At 41.6% G+C, this 26,016-nt stretch overlaps 1 protein-coding gene and 1 long non-coding RNA gene across 11 annotated transcripts in view; one reads left to right on the forward strand and one right to left on the reverse strand.

The window, feature by feature from the left end:
* Positions 1 to 26,016, reverse strand: part of NFIA (nuclear factor I A) — a 576,975-nt gene that overhangs the window by 363,592 nt on the left and 187,367 nt on the right. For 4 of the 10 annotated variants that reach the window (XM_058717200.1, XM_058717202.1, XM_058717201.1 and 1 more), the window contains exon 2: positions 4,992 to 5,523. In XM_058717200.1, coding sequence (XP_058573183.1) covers positions 4,992 to 5,523 — 532 coding nt within the window. Of the gene's footprint in view, positions 1 to 4,991; positions 5,524 to 10,965; positions 11,281 to 11,695; positions 11,825 to 16,201; positions 16,325 to 26,016 lie in introns of those variants that run through there. The other 6 variants (XM_058717204.1, XM_058717198.1, XM_058717208.1 and 3 more) reach the window with 6 other exon arrangements.
* On the forward strand, positions 11,515 to 13,390 carry LOC131504647 (uncharacterized). The gene is made up of 3 exons (XR_009258086.1): positions 11,515 to 11,735; positions 11,888 to 11,938; positions 13,149 to 13,390. It is a non-coding gene; the product is annotated as an uncharacterized LOC131504647 (long non-coding RNA).

Here is a 26,016-nt window from a genome sequence, read left to right on the forward strand (position 1 = left end):
TAGACAAAGGATATTGTTACTACCCTCAAGTTATGCAAACATTGAAGGACATAAAAGCCATATTTATCTCAAGTTTGTGGACTGTTGGTGCTGTTTCCTTTAAAGAATTAAAAGACAAAAAAATAAATGAAATTTTCTAAAACGGTGCATATACCAATAATTTGGAATGGATCAGTCAGCCACAAAATCTACCTTGTGTTTAGCTTAAGATTACGGTTAGAGTTTGAGACAGGGTGGTACTTACTCTTTTAATTTTAAACGTCACTGTATATTAGTCTTACTCCCTCTTTTTCTGAATACAGCTTATTATTCTAAATCCCAGAAACTAGCTGCACACCCTTCTACTAAGGAGTTTACTGAGGTACTGAAAAAGCGTAATTACATAATGCGTCGTCCTAAACTTGAACATAAATACACACATACGCATGTATGCCTGCTAACAAAATATACTGAACGTATTTTAGATATGCAATACTGATGCAAACTAATGCAGTAAGTCACCTAAAAATTAAGCAATTACCGTAACTAATTCAGCATAAAATTATAAACTATAACAATCTAACATTAGTCACTTAAAAATGTTTACAATCCTTATTCTATATGCTCTGCTAACCTTACACATATAGTTACAGTGTATTTAAAGTAACAGCTTTTTAAAAAAAGAAATCATTTGCAGTGCTCTAAAGAGCACTCTGTGTGCAGCCTGAATGTGCACACACATGCACACGAAGCACACACACGCTCATACACAGACACTCCCAATCTTACACCTGCTCTGAAGCAGTAGGAAGTGAATTCTCAATCTGTCAACATGACCATCTGGTCTATCTGCATATCACGGCTTTCTCTATTACTATATGAAGGAATGGCAATCATGAAGCCAAAATAAAACTAAAATGCACCTGAATGGGACTATCTCTCCCTTTGTTGAAATGGAATTAATACGTGGCACATCAGAATAAAACTGGCAGAATGTAAATAATTTAAAGGGAGCATTCACAACAGCATGATTAAATGAGCAATATGGTGCAAGTAATGTGGTCATCAGTAATACTGGCCGTACAGGTTTACAGAACAGGTACCAGACTTCCGACACACCGCAAACAGCTCTTTCAGTGAGTGACAGGACCGTTACTATTCCTGGTCCAAGCAAAACTAAGCAAAGGGAGCAGCAGGGCCAGCATGGAAGCAGCCAGTAGCTGCTGTACTAAAACAGTACTGTGCAAAATTGGTCACCTTCTACCTTAAAACTAACACTACTCGTGTTAGGACACTGGGACAAATTCAATTCGCTCTGTCACTGGCTAATCAACAATTACAGTAACTACCTGACAAATTTCTGTCATTTATTAGTCTTTCAAAGCAAATTTTAAGGCCACTAAAAATACTTCCAGTCTTAGGAAATTCCTCATCTGCAAAAAGTGAAGATGCTTATTGCAATTTAGCTTTGGGCCTTATGCTGCTCGAAAATTAGCAAAGGCCTTACTTAGTTGATTTAAATATAATTCTATTTATTTAATTTTACTTTTTAAATGTCTCCATACGGCTGCCTCAGAGCTTTCATTCCACCTCACAGCAGGTAATAGCTATCAAAAATAAATTGTGACACTATCATTCTATAGTTTAGATATAGCAACTCACCTCTAAGAGAGGAGTCCTTAAAAAGTCGAACCTCCCAACAAAATTTAATGAACTCAACTGAGAATCTTTCTAGAATCTGATTACATTACCAGAAGTTATACAGACGCAGTTAAAAAAAAAAAAAAAAACTCTCCAGAAAGTTCTCGGTTGAGTGCCTACTAATGAACAAAGGTTAACTTTATCTAAAAGGTCAAATGCCTGGTGGCTAAGGTTATGACCTTAACAACTTAAATTGTGACCTTGCCACGTGCCGGGTATATTGTAGATTCTGATTCAGATCATCTGGTAAAGACTGGTCATAAATTAGCTTTACTGTTACACGCCCACAAAGAAAGCCATTTGCCACAATTCCATAATATCTCCAAGTTGTCATACGATACATATGGAAGGACAACTCAAATAAAGACCAAATTAAGGGCATAAAATGGTTTTACTCTTTTATACTTTTAACGAGATGAAATTCTCAGGCTTATGGAATCACTCCAATTTCATTACCCTTGTTACTGTTTATCAGCCACAAAATTCAGACACTTCTAACACCACTGGATTTAGAGGGGAAAAAAACTGGAAGGTGGTTTATGTATTGTATTTTAGCATCTCAATCAGTCTTAGGAGAAATCACCTCCACTTTTAAAGAATGATTGATTCTGCACTAGCTTCCAGTATTTATACGTGTGTTCTAAGATTTCAACTTCCTACCAATGAAAAGGCTGAGGCTTGAAGCAATAATTATTGTACAAGTTTTTAAAAGGGAAAAAAAATCTTATTTTGGGAGCTATGTAGTGGGGGAAATGGCATTTTGGAAGGAAAAAAAATCCAACATTTTAAGAGAGAGTGGGAAAAAAAATTTACTAAAGGTGAAAAGGCCACAATGGTTTTGGCATGTTTCTTGAAGCACGTTTCAGAGTCTCTGCCTCCTGCCAATACTGGCAAGTTCTCAAAACTTTTAAGGAGGTAAAAACATTGTTTAGTGTTTACAAATCTTCAGTATTATAACAGATGCTTGTCAAATCAGTTGTATGTAAGTTGACCGATCTACCTCGTATTTGTATTGGCAACTAGCTTCCCGTCCACAAATAACAGGTCTCTAAATCTCTTAAATCAAATTTGAACTATTGTCAGACAAAAGGCCCTTAATATTTTCTTCTGCAGCCGTCCTGTTGCGTGCACAGAGAAGCAGCCATTACTGCGCTCCGTGAAAGCCAATGGCCTAACACTTGGCTGCCATTCAGGCCTAACAGGGGATTCTGGGATACGTCAGGAAAACCAAACCGAGAGGTAGTCTGATCCACGTTGCTGTCAATAAATCTTTCATAAGCAATAGGGATGCTAACTCTCCTAAGCAACCTTCTACCTGTCACGTTACCCACATAATCCTTCAGGTATTGAGACAACCAGCCACCGTGTGAGCTCAAGGATTTGCAGCAACGGCACAGGAACAAACGGTCAACAACGAAGGAGAACACATGTAATGGCAATCACTGGAGAGCCTGCGGCTCTTTAAATCTAAGGGAAACGTTTGTATCTCACACTGAGAACGATTCTTCTTCTCACCCCGACAGAGGTCACTGGTACTTCACCTCGACGTACCTGGTAAGGAAGCGCAAGCCACGGTGTGTGTCACCTGTTGGTACCCTCGTTTCTCTATGCTGGCTAATTAAAGCACTGGCGACAATTTATAAATGATTGACTTTTCTAAATATCAAAAAGATTAACCCCAAGATCTTAAAGGGTGCTCCCTGAAAGCACCTGTAACACCCATCCTTTTTTTTTTTCCGCACCTTGCCTTTCCCTGTCAGAATCTCCACTTATGTACGCAAATAAATTTCTTAAAAATTTAACTCTGCTTTTTCAATAGAGAGAACAAAGTAACAATAGGGTGAAAGGGGGATTAAGAAAAGGATACTTGTTCCTGTCTAGAGGTGATTGGAGAGGTGCTGCCTTTTCATTTTCACTACCCAGAACTGGCTAAAGCAACAGGCGCTTCTTACAATTAAGTACACATTCTCCAAAACCCAAATATTTGAAACACTTACAGATCACATCCTCTAAAATACTCATCTATCCCCTGCCAACAGAATGCAAATGATAATGTGACATGCTTGCAAAGTTAATTTCTCCAGTTTCTTATGTAAGGACAGATGGGTAACAAAAGTTCTCTTTCTAAAACATATATTGAGGAAAATAATAGAGAATAGGCTATCAGCTGACTTTAAAAAATAGCTCGCATTTTTAGAATTAAAAACATTCTGCAAAACAGTACAGTGTTGATCTTACAGGTAACACCTCTCTTCTTTGTGGGGAGAAAAACATGAATATATGAACCCCAAAAGAGCCTACTGGTAGGATTCCACAACCTTCTTTCTTTCATCTGGCTCAAATAACTGCCATGAAGGTAAAATCCAGCAAGACCGATATGTACATATAAAAAGTCAACAAGTTACACAAGACCTGAGCTTTCACATAACACAATGAACCTTTTGTCTAAAACGAGGCAAAAGAAACAAAGTAAAAATGCATTCTTTCAGTCAGCCCTCAGTAGTTTTATCCTGAATGCTACTCTAGAATGGTATAACATACACAGGTAAAACATGCCTCGAAAACAGCCTTGAAACAATAAAGAATTTTATCACCAATCAAAGCAACTCACTCCATCAATGATCAATATCAATTTCTCAGCACATTCATGCACTACCCAGGTTGGTTACTTTTAAGATTAACCTTACCATCAATTGCGTAAAGAGTTGGTTTGTTTTTCCTTCAGCTATCTTAGACAACAATGCGAATTCCTAAGTACAAAGCTACTAAAGTTTGTGTATTAATGTGATTCTTTTTCCTTCATAAATGATCAGCAATTTGACAGTAATCTTACCACATCTTCTTAATAAGCATGGGGTCCAAGAGGCCCCAGTAGGTTAAAAACACTCCCAGAAGATAAGCAACTAAAAATACTGCCTCACCACCAAACTCAGTGCTTTTCAACTAGATCACCTGCCATTCAAAATACCCCCTTTATGAGAAAGGTGTTATGAGGCTTCTCTCGCCCATCATCAAAAAACGTGGTTTAAACATACCACAGAACTACCAACACCTCTGACAACACTACTCGCCAAGAGAACTGAACTTGGGGAGAATCCTCTCAAAGCTACGCTTTTCCACCTGAGTGAAGATGTCCCCTCAGACACCGGGGCTTCTGGCTATTCTGACTTTGGTTCACCTTTGCAACCACACCTGTCTCTCTATGTATGTGGCCTGCCACTTGGAGGGGGCCCGAATGGCCCGGTATATACAGAGGTCAGCAGAAAAGAAACACACGAGAAAGCAGAACAACGTCTCACCATTGCACTTACCTGCTGCATGCACAAAGTATGCCAAATATAAATCGAGTTCCTTAACAGAAACCCCTATGTGATGGGGCTGCACACAGAGCCCTGGATTCGAGCACTGTGGGGACTTTACAAGGCGCTCACCATCAGTACTTTCGAGCGGAATACCTTTAAATAAAATCACCATAACGAGGTCCAACCTCCAGACTTTATCTGCCTGGCGAAGGCAGTCAATTCTTCGCATCTTGCCTTTCTGGTCTGGGTTGGAAAGAACACAACATGGAGGCTTTTTCCCTGTAACTGTAAGAACAAAATCCTCTCGGTACTCGGGGCGGATATCTTTCCGTAACTTGGCCAGAAGTCGAGATGCCCACTTCTGCTTGACCTCTGGTTTTTCACTTAGCAACTCATCCTTCACGGCTCTCTCTTCTTCTTTTGACATACGCTTTTCATGTTTTTTGAAGTATTTTCGTTTTCGGGCCTGCAGGTTGAACCATGTGTAGGCGAAGGCTCGGACGTGGGGCAGAAGTGCTTCAATGAAAGGATGAAACTCATCCTAGAGAGATGAACAAAAACAAAAATATAACTACAATGGAGACAAAAGGAAACAACTTTTCTTCAGATGGTCATTAAAAAAAAAAAACAACAAAAAAAACATGCTTATTTCACTTGAAAGTCGACTCAAGCATTACCTTACCAAAATTATACAGAGGATGCCTATAGGGAGTCTGAGGGGGAAAAAAGAAAACTATCAGTATCATTTCTCACAATCTCGGCAAAAAAAATTGCTAAAAATCTTAAAATGTTTTGATATGTTCACCAAAGTGCACCAGGTTCTATTGCCAGGCTTAGGTCCCAAATCCTTTAGATAGTAAGTGAAGTTTATTGAAATGCTTATAACGATATATAATCTTAACCCTATTTCAAGAAAGGCATATCTAATTTTGCTCCAGCCTTGACCTCACTACTTGTAGTACAGCCAGGGCTCGGCCGCCAGATTGGCAAATCCTAAACATTTAGATGCCAGTCAATGTTTATGGAAGTCTAGGAGCAAAAAATCATCTCCACGATCAATGAAAACAAAGACTTTCCCTCTAAAAATATTGCCTGTAGACTCTAATCTGTTTCTCAGTCATTTTGGTAACATCTTAATTCCTTCTTAAGTATTACAGTTGCGTATGATTTTTTTAGTCAAAAACTTAGAAAAATTTGGCGTCTACAAAAGAAGAGATGAATTTGATATTCTTCAGGCTGAAATAAAAGATCTATTTCCAAGACATACTTGCTGATACTGTGGGAATGAAGCAAAAAGGAAGAAAAGGGGGGAGAAAAACAAAGAAAAGCGTACATGCCAAATAGTAAATAGAATGCGTCATTGTGACAACACGGTTGCAACTAAATACAGTTAATTTCGTGAAATGCCTTCAGGAATAATCGTCCCTAAAAAAAGAGAACCGTTATTTAATTTTTGAAAATAATATTTCAGGCTTTTTCTCACAAGGAAATAGAGAAGCTGGTACATTTAATGTTTACGAGACTCCAGGAAAACCCTGCACGGTTGCCTCTTAAAATGCAAGTAATTTGAAAATAAAATTCAATTTAAGATGTTCACATTTTTCTTACTGTCCTATGAAAGTGTTTGATTCTTTTACTTGATGTTTTCTTAGGAAATATAAATACAAAATTAAAGAAAAATTAAACAGTAACCTCCACAAAGCCTTCTGAGTACATCTAACTTTTGATTAACCAACCCACACTGATCTTACATAACTTCTCTCCACCGCACAAACCCCCAAAAGATAAATTATTTACTTTCAAATGAATGAGGATAAGAAAACCAAAGAGATATTTGATGACTTTTTAAAGAAGGGTGTAGAACAGACAAATATTATAAAATGCATTCTTTTTCAGTTTGTAATATCCATCTAAATATATACTTTGGAGGCACAAGTAACTGTAATGTCCAAAATATTATTACTATAAATTATTAGTTTTTTAAATGTTCAAATGTAAATGGAGAGGTTAAAATTGGAAAAATATTTTGCCAATTTTCCAAGACTGTTAAAACATTATAAATTATAATCAATCATGTAAACACTAGACGACTATTTTTAAAGCAAGTACATAATAATGTAATACATAATAAATCATTTCACTAATTGACATTTATCTTTTTCTTCTATGAACCAATTCTAGGCTCTGCATTTCAAGTTTAGCTTTGAAAACTGCTTTTATTCAATAAAAATCCAAAAGAGAAGTCAGCTTTTATAACATATGTGCATTCTTTAAGTGGAGAGGAAACAGAGAAAAATACAAGAATTAGATTATCCTTTATCCATAAACATTTTTTTTTAATTTCTGATGTCTGAGAATCTTTCTCACTGCCATACTTTAAAAGACAGAAATGGGGTGGGGGAGCATTTTTCAGGTCACGGTTTATAAGGTATACACCAAACCGCAAAGCATTTAAACATTACTAAATTCTGAGCTCATCCTTGAAATGCTCTAAAATACATAAAACTGGGGTTTGGAACAGTCCTTCACATTGGCTGATTTTCTTACATACACAGGACATGCTAGGGACCAAGGCTCTGTGGTATCATGCAAAGAACTCCTGGAGTCTGCCCTAACTACAAAGTGAGCTTTCACCAAAGGGAGGATTTCATTTTAAAATCTCAGCCCCATTTTACAAAGCAAAGCATAACTACACTCCAAACAATCCACATTTATGTTGAAATGTTATCTCACTCAAAAGGTTTATTAACGACAGTAAACATTTTTTCAAAAAGCATTCTGATATGGCATTTAAATGTTGGAAGAGACTCCTACTAGTAAGCTTCTCACAGAACTGTGAGCTGCGTTCATTCGTGTTCAAAAGGATTTTGCTTACCTGCCAACCAAATGCCTATCTATCTCATCATAAAAACCCTTAAATGAGGCCAACTATGTCAACTAATCGTTAAGAATAATCTAAGTCCCCAATTTTGCATCAAAAGTATTTACGACTTATTACTCCCCAAAGGTTTCAAGAATGTACCAATAAAAGTGTACACTATTTTGTGTAACTTTACTCCCACTACCATTAAAGTGCTAGTTATCTTTCTCACCTCACGATCAGAAATATTCTAGATCATCGAAAGTAAAAACTATCGTTAGCTTGTAGGTAATGTCGAGGCACAGCATAAATTAATTTTGAAAAAAGAGTATGCCCCTACAAATCATGCTGCTGCACATACTGCCATACGCTACATAATATTCCAAAACAGTCAAGAGAAAATAAAGAATATGGTACATATGTACTCAGTGAGAAAGTCAGAGGCCACCAATGAAAACAAACCTGAAAACCTGTTTCAAAAGCGATATGACTTGGAATCAGCATCTTAAACGTTGATCTGTTTGTAAGTAAGCCAAGTTTAAGAACCACTGAGCGCTGATATTTCTGGAACTACTTTTTAAAGGTTCACCTTTAAATTTCTACTGGGTTATATCATTCCATGGCCAGGTAAAGGATGGTTACGATATGCTTGTATGGTTTAAAATAAGATGTCTGACATTTTCTTCATAAAGTTTTAAAAATTGCACACACATACATGGAGTTCATTCTTTCATTTAGAGTACTTTTATCACTGTGCTGACTGGATTTTCTTTAATGACCAATAAACTACCTAAGTTTGTCTTTCTAAAACTGGCTCTAGAGCTTTGTAGGTGTTCCAGCAAGTTGAATAAAACTGTAAATCAATTTTTTAAAGAAGACCTCAAAATCTATGGCTCTCATTCACTATTTAGTGTACCTTTGCTTCACAAACTGTTACACTAAGTGTTTCCTTTAGCGGTGTTTCCAGAAGAAGGCCTAGTGAATGTATCCATCACACTGCCAAATATGTTTAAAAAACAAAGCAAAACAAAACAAAACTTTCTTAATGTGATAATAGCTCATGAGCCAAGAGAATCCAGCTTTGTCAAATACCTGACTCTGCCCTGGGCCTGCACAGAGACACAGGTATTCTCACATATGCACCAACCCCAAATATAAATGTATCTTTCGAGAGCTCACTTGAGAAGAGGCTCATGGGTCTGCTCAGGTCATTCCCCACTCTTGCAGCACCCTGGTATTGTCTACACATTCTCTGGGTGGCAAACTTTGGCCAGCAAGAACTTGAGGCTTCGTACTCAGCGTTTTCACTAAAGTCATAACTCACTCAAATTCTCTGACACTTTGCATCTTATCCATATGCAATTGTGAACCTTGCCAGAAGTGGTTGGAAAAGTTTCCTTCCTAATTCCACCAGTTCCCAAAATAGGAACTTTGGAAGTTTGCTAGGGAAAAATAAAAAACTTTTACAATAACTACAAGCAACTGCTACCCATTACTAAGGCTAGGCCTAAATCCCAAACAGACCATTTCAACATAAAAGATGCATTTTTAAGAGTCTTCCGAGATCAAATAGCCGGTATGATTACTGTTCGATATTGGAATAAGAAAGGATGTCATATGAAAAATAAATCCAGAATCTAGAAAGGAAAAGAAAAAAATTATTGACACTTTTTTAGCCTTTCATCAAGTATTCCGGTTAAACCGTTATCTCCTGCTAAATGAAAGCAATAAGTGGTAGCAGGTTTTTTAAGGGAGTGGTAAATAAACATTTTATATGAAGCATACAACTTCACGTAGGTGATTAATGGTCAGATTGCAATGTACCAAAACAGCATGAAAGCTCACACTTTTTTTCCAAAAAAAAAAAAAAATGTTTTTAGCGCAAAATCACTTTGACTTCATGCCTTTTACTCAAAGAAAATAAATAATATATTCAAAAGGGTCCAGATTTGGAGCCGTGAAGTAGCAATATTTTGCCTAGGGGTGGTGCAGACAAGAGAGGGATGAAAAGGGAGGGCATGGGAAGGAGGGGCGGGGGGCGAGAGAGACCCATGCTCCGAGTAGAGTCAGCAGAGTCGGAGGGGAAAAGTTGCCCCCGTCCTGCGCGCGGAGCTGCCCGAGTCGCGCGGTGGCGGGAGGCGGCGGGGGGGGGGGGGGGGGGGGGTTGGGGGAGCCGCGTCCGGCCCGGGTTGCTGCTCGGGCTCGCGGCCCAGAGCCCAACTCCGCCCGGCGCTCCCCAGCCCGCGCGGCCCCGCGGCCTCCGCCGCTCGCCGCCCTGCGCAGCGTGGGCTCGTCCCGGCACCGAAACTTTCACTCGGGAAAGCGAGCGGGCGCCGAGCTGCGAGGACGCAGGCTCCACCCGGTCGGCGCTGGGGGACGCGCGTCCACGCAGCCCCGCTCCGCCGAGCTCAGGGGCCGGCTCGCCGCCGCCCGCCCGCCCGCCCGCGTCCGAGGGGCGCTGTCCCGGCCGGGGCCCGGGACGCCGGCACGCGTCCCTCCCGCGGCCGGACCCCAAAGGCTGACAAACAATAAACAAAAGTAAGAGTTTGGAGAGGCTGCCGCGGCGCGGGCTCCGCGCGCGGGCCGTGGGCGCAGAGGCGCGAGTTCTCCCGCACCCGGGGGTTTCGGTTGCCCCGAGCGTGCGGGGTGTGCGGTGGGCTCCGTCGGCGGCCCCCTCCCCGGGCGCCGCGGAACTACAGAAACCGGCCTGCCGGCTGCAGAAACGCTGAGTTCAGATTTCAGCGTGTCATGGGCTGCAACCCCGCCGAAACACGTGCGGGGCGTCCGAAAACACCGCCGTTCCGCAGTCAATCGCCCCGATATTAATTAACGCATTAATAAGAGGGCGCCATTAGCCATGTGCCCACACAAATGGCCGTGCAAGAGGAATGCACCCGCATGGAAACAAAGTTACTTTCTTAAAGCTGTATTTCTCCCCCCCCCCCTTCACGAGCACACGCGCACATACACACAGAAACACGCGCAGACACGGGCACACACCAACACACATTCCCCGGGCCCGGCCGGCGCGACGGTCCCCGGCACCCCGTGCCCAGCCCCAGGTCTGCCCCCGCAACCCCGGCCCCCCGCCCCCCATCCCGCCGCATCCAAACAGCTGCTTACCTGGGTGAGACAGAGCGGAGAATACATAACTGCCGGGCGGTGGGGTGTGCGTGTGCGTCTGGGTGTGCGGTTTGGAGGTGTGCGTGAGTGCGGGTGAGAAAGGAGAAAGAGGGAGAGAGGAAGAGAGAGAGAGAGAAGGGGGGAGAAAAAAAATCAAGCCTGCTTCTTGCGTTCACATTTCCAACTCGGCTCAACTGCAGCCAGCCAGCCAGCGCGATTGCCGCTCCATGAGCTGAACTTTAACCCCGCCTAGAGTTTCCCTACACTCCACTATACATGTCTACTGTACGCGGGCGTTAAAGGCATAGCGCACCCTTTCCCGCTCCCGCGCCCGCCCGGCCGGGTGCCCGCGAGCTGCCCGCGCGCCCGCCTCCGCCTCCGCTCTGCACCGCACCGCACAGCCGCCGCCCGCTCGCGCCGCCGCCGGGGTGGGGGGGGGGGGGGGGCGTGGGGGAGGGGGCGGCTGCGGCGCCGCGCGGCCAGCCGGGTCCCGAGCCTCCGCGGCCGCTCGCGCTCGCTCGCTCGCTCCCTCTCTCGCTCCCTCGCTCGCAGGCTCTCTCGCTCCCTCTGCCCCCCCCCGCCCCCGCTTCCCCGCTCAGCGCATTACTGGGTAACGCAGTGAGGAGCAGTTACAGTCTGTACTCCCGGGCAGCTATAGGCTGCCACAGGATGTGCTTAAGCAAACAAAACTACTTTTCCTCATCCCCATCCCCCAAGCCCCGCCGCAGACCTTCGCGGACCTCGGTGGAGGACTTGGACAACTTTGCCAGGTTGCCCTGCGCTCCCGGTTCACTGTGTGGGCACGTAGAGAACCGAGGAGAAGGCCGGGGGGGCAAATTTGCATGTATGCAAATTTTTTAAAAAATCAGACCTCCTAGGTAACTTTTTTTTTTCCCCCTCTGAAATGCGGTACGGCTCAAAGCATTGTAATCTCTCCAACGAAGCTTTCTGTGGGAATAGATCGTCGGCAGAGGTAATTATGCACAAAATCCTGCAAACTTTGTGCAGCTTCAGTCCTGTGGCATTCAGAAGCGGGGGTGGTGGGGAATAATTTCACACAGAAGAGTCACCGGATTTGGGGGGGGGGGCTGTCTGGAGAAAAAGAGGCGGAGATTAATGAGCGTTCTCCCTCCCAGGACTGTGAAACTGGTGGGTCTGAACACAGACGCCATAGAAAAAGTTCTATCACGTTCAGAAACAACAGTGGTTTAGCTGTGACATCTTTTTCTCTTTAGGAGGAAAAAAAAAAAAAAAGGAAAGGGATGTCCCCTAAGGGAAGGGAGATATTCTGGTCCACAAACGCGTGCCCAGAACTGGACACAGGCTATCATTACCGTTCCTGTTCCTGGGACACCTCTGGAAGGGTGCCTTTTAAGAATCCCCTCTTTTTCCCTCCCCCAGGTAATCGTTCTTAAAATGGAAAAGAGCTTCCTGCAATTATTCTAGGTTTGCTAAAGTATTGTTTTGGCAGAAAAGGGGGGTGGTTTTTAGGGTTTGGCAAGTTGCCAATAAGCCTGCTTTTCCAGTTTTTTTAACCTCATATTTTCTCTCCAGGCTTTCCTCCCTCATGGAAAAAAAAAGAAAAAAGAAAAAAAATACCTTCTTCCTCCTGCCCCCCATCCCATCTCTTCCTCCTCCTCTTCCTAACTCTACTTTGCAGCCTGCTGCATTTGCGAATCCTTCTCAAAATTCCAAAAGGAAAGATCAGGTTGAAAGACACTGGCACACAGACAGAGGAATCTGCACCTTGGTAGAGGTTAAATAGCGAGAGAGCCTCGGAAAAGAGGACAGTCCTGTAGGAATCCCCACTCTGCAGGTGGGGATGAAGTGATGTGCTAAGGCCACGCTCATTCAGACTACACCACCCACCTCCACGCCGCCCCCCCCCTTTTTTTTAAAGTTAGGGGCAAGAAACATGCTACTGGAGAAAGCAAAATATAATCCTCTAAAATATTCTGCATCTGTCTAAAATCATTTTATGCTTGTTCTCCGATTACTTTATTGCTAAAATAATTTCTGAATGCTTCAGATCATTTTCACACACCCTGCTCCTAAATATCCTTGAAAATCTGTCAAATTATTTATTAAGGGGTGAGGGAAAATAATGACTTAAATCTTTAATGAGAGAGTCCCATTTTCCCCAATTAAACAACTGCTTTTCCTTGGTTCCTCTTGGATTTCAGGAGAAGAGAAATGTCCTAAAAGCTAAGCCGAGTTACAGAGACAACCTTCCTGGCCACGGAAACCTTTGCTGGGATCTATAACTTCAACTCGCTCCAAGTTTCCTCGATAGAAGTTTCTGGCTGACGGTCCCAACATGTAACTGAGGCACAGTGAGAAGTTATTGTTCCGTGTGTACTCTTGGGAAGCGCTCTTCCAGAGCAGATTAAAATCTTTCTTTTGGTGTATTAAAAGATATACTTCACATCTGCCTCTTTCCAAAACCAGAAAGATTCTTAGTTTTAACTGAATCTCAAGAAAAAGAAAATGATTTTTTTAAAAAAAGGACTGGCACATCGCCCTGGTTTTTAAAAATAGGGAAAAGTAATTTAATGCTGATATTTCTAGTTTAAAACTTCTTTTGTTGCAGCAGTGAATGTGCCCGCGATTTCCAGCTTTCTGCGGTTAGCAATATTATCTTAAGTAACTTTTGGCGCCCTTCGTAAGACTTTTGGATATGGGACGATTGTTTGCGCCCTCTAGGCAAGGGCTGGATCCAAGTTCAGCACCAAAGCCCTTCACATCCGCTCCTGCTTTCTCTCCTATCTCCGCCAGCTCCCGCTCCCTCCCCCGCGGGATGGGGGGGGGGGGGAGGCGGGGAAACACTACAAAGCACAGTTCCAACTACAGCCTTTGGAAACAAGACTGAGAAAAATACAGTAGAAGAGTTACAGTTACAGAAAGGCTTCTGGTAACTTTCTCTCCAACAGGCATAAATTTAAGCACACACACAAAGAAACAGATGTTCCTCAAAGGGCAGTCTGGGGGTAAAAAACATTTCCAACTCTCTCCCCTCTTCCCAAGTTGCAAAAGTAAATCCTTGTCCAGAGTTCACAAAGATACTAGGACACTTGAGAGAGAGCAGGGACGGAGGGGGGAGAGAAGAAAGGATAGTAGAGAAAACAGTGTAGGAAACAGGTGAAGTACAAAAACTAGTTTACTGCAATCATATAAATGACCCATTGTTAGGAAGGATAAACCCCTTATTGGAAATAACCGCTCCAATCATTTATTTTGCAAGTGCTAGGAGGCTGCCTTGAAATGGGATTGTCTTTGCGCAAAGGAGGCTCCTGTCATGCTCTCTGCTATCCATATTCTTCCTGGCACAGAGCCCAGCCTTGCATTTACTGTGTTTTATTTGCAGAAATGTTACCTTGCCAGCTTTAGTGAAATCCTCTTAGATATATAAATTACGTCAATAAGGTTTCACTTATATGTACATCTCAAATACCTCTCATTTCGGAGGTTACTTGATAGGAAGATCTTATTAATATGATTTAGATTTTAATGCCCAAAGCAGTGAAGATAAAATTGGGGTACATAAGTGACACTGCCATTAACTCTGTAGTTCTTACCAAGACCAACTTTATCACTAGCATTTTCCAATATTTTTCTTCTCTAGTTTTTCGACCCACTGGTCACTTGCGTGCAGATTTTTCTTAGATGCGTCTAATACTAAATTGGATAATGTCAGTGAACTGAGCATCCAAGTGGATTTTAACGTCAGGTTTCCAAACCAGATTTGATTAGAAGGCCTAAAGCCTTGGGAAATAGCTCGATGGGAATTTAATCCAAAGATGGGAAAGAGCCCATACTATTTTCCATTCATTTCCCAACAGAATTAGGTGTCTACAATGCTCAGTGGGAAGGAAGAGATGGATGTATTTTAGTCAGAGGCTGCCAGTTACTGCCTCCAAGACAAGCTGCAAGTTACTGCAGTTGGTTTCCACTGGATTGGTATCAAAGACTTGTCCAAGAGGCCAGACTCCAACGAAGAGTTAGCAAGTCAGCAATCTTCCACACACACCCTCCACAGGGGTTGTTGTGGTAACAAGAACAAATGTGAACTTGGCTAGTTCTAATAGCCTATTTGCCACTGACCATATATTTAAATAGCAGAATTCAAGAAAAGTGGAGAAAGAAACAGTCCTTCTCCCCCCCCCCTTCCTTTCAAATGTATAAAACAGCTGTCAGTCCACCTGTGACACATCCTCTCCCCCCTTAAAACTGTTGTTTCCAGTTCAAGAAGAGAGGCTTGCCTCTTCCTTCAAAGTATTTGAAAAGCCAAAGCTTCTCAGATAACCAGAGGGAGAAGTGTTGTAATGCTGAGTATTCAGTACACTACTTCCCAAAGCTCAATACAGTCCTGTAGTTCAAGTTTCTAAGCTACACATTTTTTAAAAGCTGAACCTCCCCCTTCACAACAGTTAACAACTTCCCTGAATTTAAAAATAATTATTAATGCAAAGTTAGTATTTCTCTGGCAGAATTTTTCTAACTTTTTTCCAAAAGGCAATTAAGAAAGCATTACAATTCATGCAAAAATCCCCCAATCCGTTTTTTTTTTCCCTTTAAACTCAAAAACTCTTTCCTATTGTGCTTGCTAAATCCGGAAGACCTTGTAGCTTTGACAGCTTGAACCACACCATCCCCTTCAGAGCCGCAGAGAACTTCAGATCTTTTCTGCCCCGCCCCCTCTGGCTACTGAGAACCATTCATTGTACACCCAAGCTTCCTCATGATTGGCTGAAGCTTTTGTCAATCTCCCATGTTGTCCCATTGATTAGAGGATCGAATCGTCAATTATTCGCCGGGTCCAGACATTTCTTTTCGAGTTAGGTTGACTGCTGAGGCCAGACGTCTTTTTACAGAACAGAGCACGTAACAGGATATTTTTCCCCCTTTCTGGAACCGAGCAAGCGCTAGGAGGAAAAAAATCTGTCAAGCTCAGCATTTTTTTCAAATCTCGGGAAAAAAAAAAAAAAAAAAAAAGGAACCCCGGTCTGTGATGTACATAGCACAAAAAAAAAAAAAAAAAAAAAAGCCATCCACAAAGCTACATCTTTAAAACAAAACCATCACAATAGACATTCACCCAGCAATCACTTAAAAGCATACGCAAGCTAGAGAAATTTTAAAGTCTTAGCCATTAAACAAAATCATTCTACCATTATTGTTGTTTATAAAACACACATCGTATAAACGCAAAATAGAAAGTTTAAGATGTGCCACGTACCATTGCAATGTAAAAAGAGTACGTGAGAAACTTTAAAATGTTCAGACGAATTGCTTCATTTGTTGTCCCCCTTTTTTTTGCATTAAAAAAAAATCTAAATAAACTTGGAACCGTTGAAAACCCGGAAGAGATTTTTTTTAAAGCTGTGGGCCAATTGCAGGCTTCTTGGAGATTTTTTTTTTTTTTTTTAACTCCAAATCAGAAGGCTTTTGCAATTGCAATGCGCGCTCTCTGCCTCTCTCACTGTCTCTCTCTCCTCTTTTGATTGCGATCCAACCCGGGCTGGCTGGTTCTCAGATTCTCTCTGGTTTTGCCTTGTGTGCTTTGGATTGTACGAGACTTTGCAGAAGTTGCAATCGATTCGCAGTCCCTCTCTCCTCTCCCTACCCCCTTGTTTATTTCCGCAATCGCTGCAATTTGCATAGTAACCACGCACGAGGCGCCGGCAGCCGCCAGCGGAGGGGGCCGGGAGGGGGCAGGGAAAAGGCCTTGCCCCCTTCTCCCCTCCTCCCGTCTCTCTCCCCGCCAGTCTCCTCCTCCCCCACGGTGCGTGGCCAATAGGAGCCCCGGCATTCAGCGCAAGCTCCGGTCGGGACACCGTTCGGAAGAAAAGCTCCTGTGTTACTAGGCCCTGCTCGCAGGATCGTGTTTTTGGCGCTGTGGAAGTTCCCCTGATTGCGGACCTCGCAGCCGGTACTAGGGATCTACGAGGATACAATACATTTGCCTGCGGTTGTGCGGGTTTTGCACGTTTTAATCAAGCCTGCACACCTGCTTTCTCGGTTTCTTTTTCCGTAGCCTCTCGTGAGTTATTAGGCTAGTTCATGATGGTTAGTGAGAGATTTAACCTTTATTTGCACTGGTGTAGACCAAGAGTTAAAGATCCTCTTTGGTGCATTAAATCACGAGAGTGCAAAATGTCACAGAGAACTTGCAGTGAAATAAAGCCTCTACTCTAGGTTCCAAAAGGAAAAGACTGGCTCTGTTCTCTGCAGATGACTGAACATAAAATTGCTAGGGGGGCTCCCTTAAGAATAAATTTGTTCATTTAAAGGAGGAGATGCAGTGAAATTCTAGTTGAATTGCCAAGCATCCACTTCGTCAATATCCTTACAAAACCTGGATTCCACAAAGTTGGACGCCCCCCCTCCGCCTCCTATCGCCCCGAGAAAAGGGCTCTGTTTAGACATTTGAAATGGGGGGGGGGGGGGGGAGGGGAAGGAGACTGTTAAAGTAGTTATGGAACATTCAGTCCTTCATCTCACTGATTCATCTTATTTCATTAACCCAGACTCTTTAAGACCATTTCAATGTCAATCTTTTATGCGTTTGTTTCAAACAACAGACTAGCCACTGGTGCAGTGCTGGTGCCCGGAAGACAACTCTAAAGGAAGGGAGTGTCCCTTTAAATGGAAAGCATCACCACCAGGCTACTGCGTTTGTTTGCTTTGCGTCAGTTAAGTAGCTTTGGACGTTTTGCTGAATAACTGAGTTACAGGAAAATGTGTGCTTAGCTCACTTGATAAAAATGATCCAATGAGAAGTCCAGAGGAATAGGAAGCCACCTGGCAGTTGTCTGATTTTCTTAACTGTCCTTGGTGAAGGTACCTATTAATTAATAACAGGACCTTGCACAGCTAAATTAGAGGTTAGAGAAACCTCCTATTTCGTTTTGAGCCACATGTTTGGCTTCAGGCTTGCACTGTACTACTAGCTAACTGATGCAGCATTACTGAGAGATATGGTTGTGTGGCCACTGCTGGTGTGAGACAAGCTTTGCTGTGCTGGCCTGCCCCTTATAGTTTCTGATACTCTCTTGCTCCAGAAAGTCTGTGGCATTTAATCCTGGCCCCTTCTGCTCAGCGTCGTTTTCAACTTGGCATACTACTTTCATTCTAGAAATACATTTGATGGGATGCAGTGGCTTCAAAAAACAATTAACCAAAAACCTTCTAGGCCTAGTACAGCTGGTGCTAGGCTGCGTAACCTTGAGATCGTTATATAACACCTATAAAATAGAACATCAATCTATCGTGAGAATGGGGGATTGTTTTTTCAGGAGCTAAGAGCCTTTCGAATGCACAAGAGGGATCAGTTTGTACTGCATTGCTCTGGAGATGCCATGGTCTGAATAACCTTCAAGGCTAAGCAGCCAGGCCTTGTCAGTAGGTGGTAACTGAGTTTTGTGTGCATGTCTGTAGTTCATTAACTCCGCTTAATGTGGTAGGTTAGTACTGTTTCCAAAGTGACCTTTTATATCTCCATCTAGTCAACAACAACATAGTATAGCTTTAGAGTTGAACTTAGGTATTAATGTGAGTCTTATGTGACTCCAGACAAATTATTTAACTTCTGTAAGCTTTTTATTCCTCATCTGGAAAACAAGCTATTCAGATAACATATATAAATTACCTAGTACATCATGTGTGCTGAAAACATTGTATCTATAGCGATACCACTATTACTGTTTAATATGTACCATTTTCTAGGCACATTGAATGTGCTAAGAGCTGGAGATACAGAGAATAAGACATTGTCCCTGCCCTCAAGAAGCATTCAGTCCAAAGGGAAAGACAAAATAATAAATAATAATATAATGCGGTAAGTGCTGTGTCCAACTTAGATATACATAAAGGGCAATAGAAATACAGATGATAGAATGGTTTTGCTCGGATAAGTAGATAGGAAGAGTCACAGGAGGCTAAAAAAGAGGAAATGACGTTTGTGTTGGGCATTTGTCAAGTAGACAAGGGAGAAGCAGGACATTCTTGTCCAAGAAAGCACAGTGTATACACAGGGCCAGAGAATGAAGATGTATTTAACTGTGGCTTGTTGGTCTAGCTTATATCACAGTAACTAGAGACGAAATTGGAAAATCAGGCTGAGTCAAGATGGTGGAGGACCTTGTAAGCTGTTTAAACTTTCACTTGAAGGACTTGGGAAACATCAAAGGTATTTAACCAAATGATATACAAAGTAAATTTTGCAGATTAGAAAGATCATTCCAGCAATGGAGGCAAAGAGACCAATTAGAAAGAAGTGAGAGAAGGTGAAGTTCTGAACTGTGCACAGCAGGAATGAATGAGCAAGAAAGAGAAAGGGAGGGAAAAGAAGAGAGTGGGAAAGAGGAGAGAAAGCAAGGAAGACCCACAACTCACATTAGTTTTTAGGGACTTTGATCAATAGGGACAACTTGGGAGTGCATTTTTTCCAGGCTCTCCCAAGTCCAAATACCCATAAGATATATAATAAGAGCTATTAGTGAAAGAGGCTCTCCTTACTCCACACGATGCCACTTCTGTATCCTTAAACCTACCAATGTCAAATCATTTTGAAATAATACCAGCAACAGTAACAATCGCTCACATGGATTCAGTGTTTATATTGGCTCTTCTCACCTTGTGAATTTGCATTCCAGTAACATCAGCCCCACCATGCCACTGAAAATCAGCTGCACATTGAATAGTGTGACTTTGGATTGCCAACCCTATTGAGAGCCTCATGCTTCCATGTAGACTGGCTTTATGCCTTGAAAATAGTAGGCTCTTCCAGGAATTCTGCTTTTTTGACCCAAATAAAAACTTAATCCTCTTTCAGTGCATTGATAGGAAGACTACAACATCAGAGTCTTACAGATTTAGCAACATGATTCAAAATTGCAGTTTTTTTCTAATAATGTATTTTTTAACATGTGAACTAAGTTGAATGTTGGACCGTACAGATATATTTCACATTTTCTTTTTTTTTTAATTTTTTTAATGTTTATTTCTTTTGAGAGAGAGAGAGAGAGAGAGAGAGGTGGGGTGGGGGCAGAGAGAGAGGGAGACCCAGAATCTGAAGCAGGTTCCAGGCTCCGAGCTGTCAGCACAGAGCCTGACTCTGGTCTCAAACCCACGAACCATGAGATGGTGACCTGAGCCAAAATAGGACGCTTATCTGACGGAGCCACCCAGGCACCCTATTTCACATTTTCTTGATTGGGTAAATCTTAGATCATCCAAAGCACTTTTTAGGCTAGGTAATCAACATGGGCATTTAGAGGACCAACATGGCAATATAAATGATAGATACTAGAAGAAAATACAAATCTAGGAATTGATGAGACTCCCTAATAAGCAGATTTTTGGCAGACTGTTTCCCCCCACATCTGTCCCTCTCTATTTTTGGATACATAAATGAGCAGTTTGGAGCCTATATTTCCTAGTCTTCCTTGCAGATAGGCATGATACATGATTAAGATCTGAATAGAATGGAGAAGAATTATTGAGTCAACCTTTCATGTCACTTGCTTAAAAGAAATTTATCCTAAACTTGTGGCCTTTCCAAAGGCTGCAATGAGGTCATGTTAGGGACTCAGCTTCAATTAAAAAGACCAGGGACAACACCTTGGGAGACAAGAAAGCAGCAAGAGGGAGGGAACATGGGTCCCTAAGTGACCTTATGGAGCAGAACTTCTTCTCTAGTCTAGATCATATTTAAGCCACTGTGTTTTGAGATCCCTGATTTGGCAGCCCAGACTCTACTATCATCATCATCATCATGATCATCATCATCAAGGTTGTAAATCAGTTACATGGTACCTTTGGATTGTTTTCTGTATAAAAGCATATGGCTTTCCCCAGCTTAATACAAAATACATTTGTTTTTTGTTTTTTGTTTTTAATTTTTAAAACATCAATTCATTTAAACTAAAAAAAAAAAGTTCATCCATTTCTCCTATTGATTTTATTATCAGCCCCCAATTCCAGGCTTTCCCCCTGCCTAGTCTCCCTCTACTACCCTTTCATCTGGACTAAATGAGTCACTTTTCTATTTTCACCACTTTCTGAATACACCATGCATGTTCATCTCTCTCTTCCCTTGTTTGTGTGATATTTTCTTCCCAGAAGTCCCTAATGGCTTCTCCCTGTTCCGTTATTTTTTTTCAATAACCAGTTTAATGCTACTTCCCAACCGCCGCCCCCCCCCAGCAGAATTGGCCACTCCCTCCTGTGTTCTCTAGCATCTTATGCTCATCTCTAGAACAGTTATGTTCACAGTGTATGTCAGTCATTTATTTGTGTGTTTGTCTGCTAGACTATGAGCTCCTTGAAGGGGCACTACCTTTATTCATCTTTGTGTCCCTACAAGCCAAGTGCCATAATCCTCAGTGGATGTGTGGTAAATTAATGTGTGAATGAAAAGATGAACAAATGGTTACCCTTTCCAGTCTTGCACTCTGATATAATACAGGCTCAGGAGTGTGACTGATGCAAGGCAGGGCGTTATCACTAGGGGGAAATTTTAAGTATAAATAGCAGGACACCGAGTTTGCTTTTTATAGACCTTCCACACATGTTACCACCACTGTTAACCTTCCTTCTGGATAGGTAGGTTGGGCAGTGTCTTTCTCACCACACAAATGAGGAAACTAAGGCACAGAAAACTGTAGGGAGTCACTCAACATCATTCACTTAGGTTGAATAGAATTCAACTCATTTAGCATTCTTCCCCAGAGGTCTAGCTATGATGTTTGGCTTAGGAAAGATTTCAGGCTTCAATTTTTTTTGCGGGGGAGTAACATTTTAATGTTTAGCTGGCTGTAATCATAATTAAAGGTAAACAAATGAACCCATCCTTTGTTTTTTAAACGGCTTTATTGGGGTACAATTGATATACAAAGAACCACACATATTTAATATATACAATTTGATGAACTTGGACAGAGACAAACACCCATGGTATCATATGCACAATCAAGATAATAGACATATCCAACACCTCCAAGAGATTCCTTGTGTCCCCCCAACCCCGGACCATTTTGGGGGGTAAGAACACTTAACATAAAGTATACCTTCTCAACACTGCATTGTTAACTACAGGCACTATGCTTGCACAGCAGATCTCTAGAACTTACTCATTTGGCACAGCCGAAACTTTATACCCATTGAATAATAGCTCCCTGTTTCCCCTACCCCACAGATCTGTCCTATCTTGGACACACAACACAGTACGCTGCAGAGGTTCTTGAAGACCACAGGTGATGTCACACAAGTGAGCTGGTAGGATAGTCAGAGAGAGGAAGCCTGTATCTCGACCAAAGCCAAGGCTGCAAAGTATGAGTTTACAATTCACAGAAGGAGAGCTGAAAGGGAGCTCAGAAGGCTCCAACCACCACATTTTACAGCTGATAAAACCGAAACTAGCAGAATGAAGTAGCTAGCTCATGGCCACACAGCTGGTAAAGAATTAATCCCCGGTCCAGGGCCAGTGTCATTACATCATGCACAGGATATTTTGCAGGAATGGAAAAGGAGCGAACAACTATCTGTGGTATCAGAGTGGAAAAGAGGCCTGGGCAAGTGAAGAAACAGTGAATCTGATAGGAGACAGAAAACGGTTAATCATCTAAACCAAAGGGATGGCTATAAAATCGAGGCTGGTACCCGAAAGATTTACCCAAACATGTTCAGACAATTCAAGGATAATTTTCAGGAAAAATAAGGGAGGGTGGAGATGAGAGCAACAATCTAGAACTGTAACTTGGTGTTAAAAGTTGTGAGCTGAACTGGTTCACTATTCTGTGCTGTTTGTGACCTTGGGCAGTTCAATCTCTCCCTCTGGCTTCCTTCTCAGTAAAATGTAAATATCAGCAGCCTCACTTCTTGGGGGTTTGATAGGATTCAATGAAATCATGAGTGTGAAACTGTTATAAATTTAGGTTTCTATTCCATGAAGGCCTACACCACCAACAATTGTTTATAATACAGCACAGAATACAGAATATAGATAGTCGTATTTATCCAAAAGGTTTTGGAATAGAGATTGTGTGTGTGTGTGTGTGTGTGTGTTTATCTATATCTATCTGTATCTATGCACACATACATATATAAACATGCACACAAAGTCTCCATTCCAAACCTTTGAATAGAGGTAGGATAAATCTGATTACCTACCTACCTATATATATGAGAGAGATAGAGACACCATTAAAATGGAAATAAGGTGACATCAAGGCCAAGATTAGCAATCAAAATACATTCAATGAGATTCTATGTACTTTTTTAGGGTTGACTTGCAATTTTCCTTTGAGTTTCTTAGTAATCAACTTAAAAAAGAAAAGGTAAAAACTTATGAAATATATGATATTCATAGGATAATAAAATTCAAATCCAAGAAGCGTTGTTCAAAAGCAACACAGACATTCTGAGGTCTGAGAAAATGGGCCCCGTGACCTCCTGCCACCCGCATCACCATCACTGCATACATACAGACAGACCAGGGTTGTCCTGAAGAGGACAGTCTTCACTATGACGCATTGAACCAGGTACTCAATCCCTGGATGAAATTCCAGCCAGCCTAAGGACAGAGGGAGTAGGAGGATGCCGACTTCTAAAATTACAATTTTAGGAACTCCTTGGCTATAGCTTAGTGCCCTGGGCTAGTGGTGCTAGTGCTCAGTATCTGGTAAATTAGAATGTGCCGTCAGTGTCTATAGTCCCAGAAAATCAGCAATAAAGAAAGGAAAGAGCCAGTTGAGGTCGACTCCTCTGACCCTGGGGTTTTTCACACTCACTCTAATATTCCTAAGATTACATCCCACCCCCACCCACCCCCCGAAAATAGTATGGAAAGGAATAGCATGGGAACTGGCAAACCCAGCTGGCATGGACACTGAGTCCAGACTCTCTTTTCCAGCCCATGTCTTTAGCTCTTCAGCCTCTTTTGACCTCTCTCTTTCATAAGGTGACTCAAAATGGGATCAGGAAAGGGAACTCCAGCAAAGGAAGTTATAGAATTGGGGTTATTGTTGTATCAGACACACAAGCAAAAACAAGTAGGTAGCTTGTCTCAAAGTCCAATCAGTAGGCTAAGAATTAAGCTTACACGTCGGCCAACAACATTACAAAAGAAAAAATAATGTCAAAAGCCTTTGTGGGTCAGGATAGGGAGACAAGTTACTATACTGGTAGATCCCTTTTGGGAAATGACAATCTTTTTTTTTTTTAAGCTTTTTTTCCCCATTTTTTAAAGTTTATTTTTGAGACATACAGAGAGAGAGAGAGAGAGAGAATCCGAAGCAGGCTCCAGGCTGTGAGCTGTCAGCACAGAACCTAATGCAGGGCTTAAACTCACCAACCCTGAGATCATGACCTGAACTGAAGTCAGAGGCTTAACCGATTGACTCACCCAGGAGCCCCCCCCCCCTTTAATTGTGATTAAAAAGTACATAACGTTTACATTATAAGCATTTTTAAATGTACAGTTCAGTGCCTTTAAGTATATTCATATTGTTGTGCAGCCGTCATCACTATCCATCTCTAGAACATTTTCATCATCCCAAACTGAAACTCTGCATCTATTAAACAGTAACTTCCCATTCCTTTCTCTCCCCAGGCCCCTAGAAACCATCATTTTACTTTCTGTCTCTATGAATTTGACTACTCTAGGTACTTTATACAAGTGAAATCATTCAGTGTTTGTCCTTTTGTAAGTAGCTTATTTCATTTAGTATAATGTCTCTAAGGTTCATGCCTGTTGTAGCATGTGCCAGAATTTGCTTCTATTTTAGGTTGAAAAGCATTCCCTGGTATGTAGATACCACATTTTGTTTATCCATTCATCCACTGATGGACACTTAGGCTGCTTCCACCTTTTGGCTATTGTGAATAATGCTTCTATGAACATGGTATATAAATATCTATTTGGATCCCTGCTTTCAATGTTTTTGGGCACATCCATCAGAAGTGGAATTGCTTAATCATAGAGTAACTCTATTTTTAACTTTGGTGGTGGGGGGGGGGGGAAACAGCAACCTTAGTTTATCTTTGGGAAAAAAATGAACAAATTCTTTAATGACTTGTTTCATTTATGGAGTTGATTTCATGAGCATCAGGAATCTTGGATTCTTATTAACTGTGTGCTCTTTGAAAGTCACTTGAGTTATCAGAAACACTCTCAATTTCCTTGTCTGAAAAAATGATATCTTTGAAATAGTTGATATCCAAGGTCTTTGAAATTCTAAAGATCTATAATTCTGCATATTTCCTTGGTGTATGTATGGGTTCATCCATTTATGTCTTCATTCATTCACTTTGGAAATGCTGTTTGAATGCCAGAGCAGGTCCTTCCCCCCTCAAAGATAAACATGGGTGATGGGGAGAGGAGTAGGAATGGGAGGAAGAAGGCTGGCATGATGGTTGAAAGAAGAAATAGAATGTACTGCAAGCCAGTAGGAGAACAGTACTCAGATGAAGGGATAAACATGGGTTGGGGACATTCTGGGCTAGTGACCAACTTTCAGATTTTACACTTTATCCTAACATTCATGGGGAGCCATTGTAGGGCTTAAAGAAGGTGGTAACAAGGTCAGTTTTGTTTTAAAAAATTACTCTGACAGCAGTGTGGAGAATGGACTGTATAGGTTCAAAACAAGTTATCTATCTTTACTCCATTATCTCATCTTTTCCCTTTTATTTTGAAAGTGGGGAAATTAGTCAAGGTGTCCCAGGACCCATTGTTTCATCTTGGAGAATAATACTGTATTATCCTTCTCTCTACAATAAAAAAATATTTGGTCGCCATTTTCCCTGAACTGTGAAAACTACTCGCCATGGTTGTAATATATTAATATCTCCAGGTCATTAGTTTGCCAATTAATATTTTAGGACCATGACATTACAGCGATTTTAAAAAGTTTTGATCAGAGATTATTATCCCTTTATGTAAACATTAGAAGACTCAATATCACATATTAATATATTTTATGAAAAAACTTAAAATTCGTATTTGATTAAGTAAATTTTTCCTTAATTGGGATGCCAATATAAAGCAAA

This window comes from Neofelis nebulosa, chromosome 2, assembly GCF_028018385.1.
Source record: "Neofelis nebulosa isolate mNeoNeb1 chromosome 2, mNeoNeb1.pri, whole genome shotgun sequence".
Lineage (NCBI taxonomy): Eukaryota > Metazoa > Chordata > Mammalia > Carnivora > Felidae > Neofelis > Neofelis nebulosa.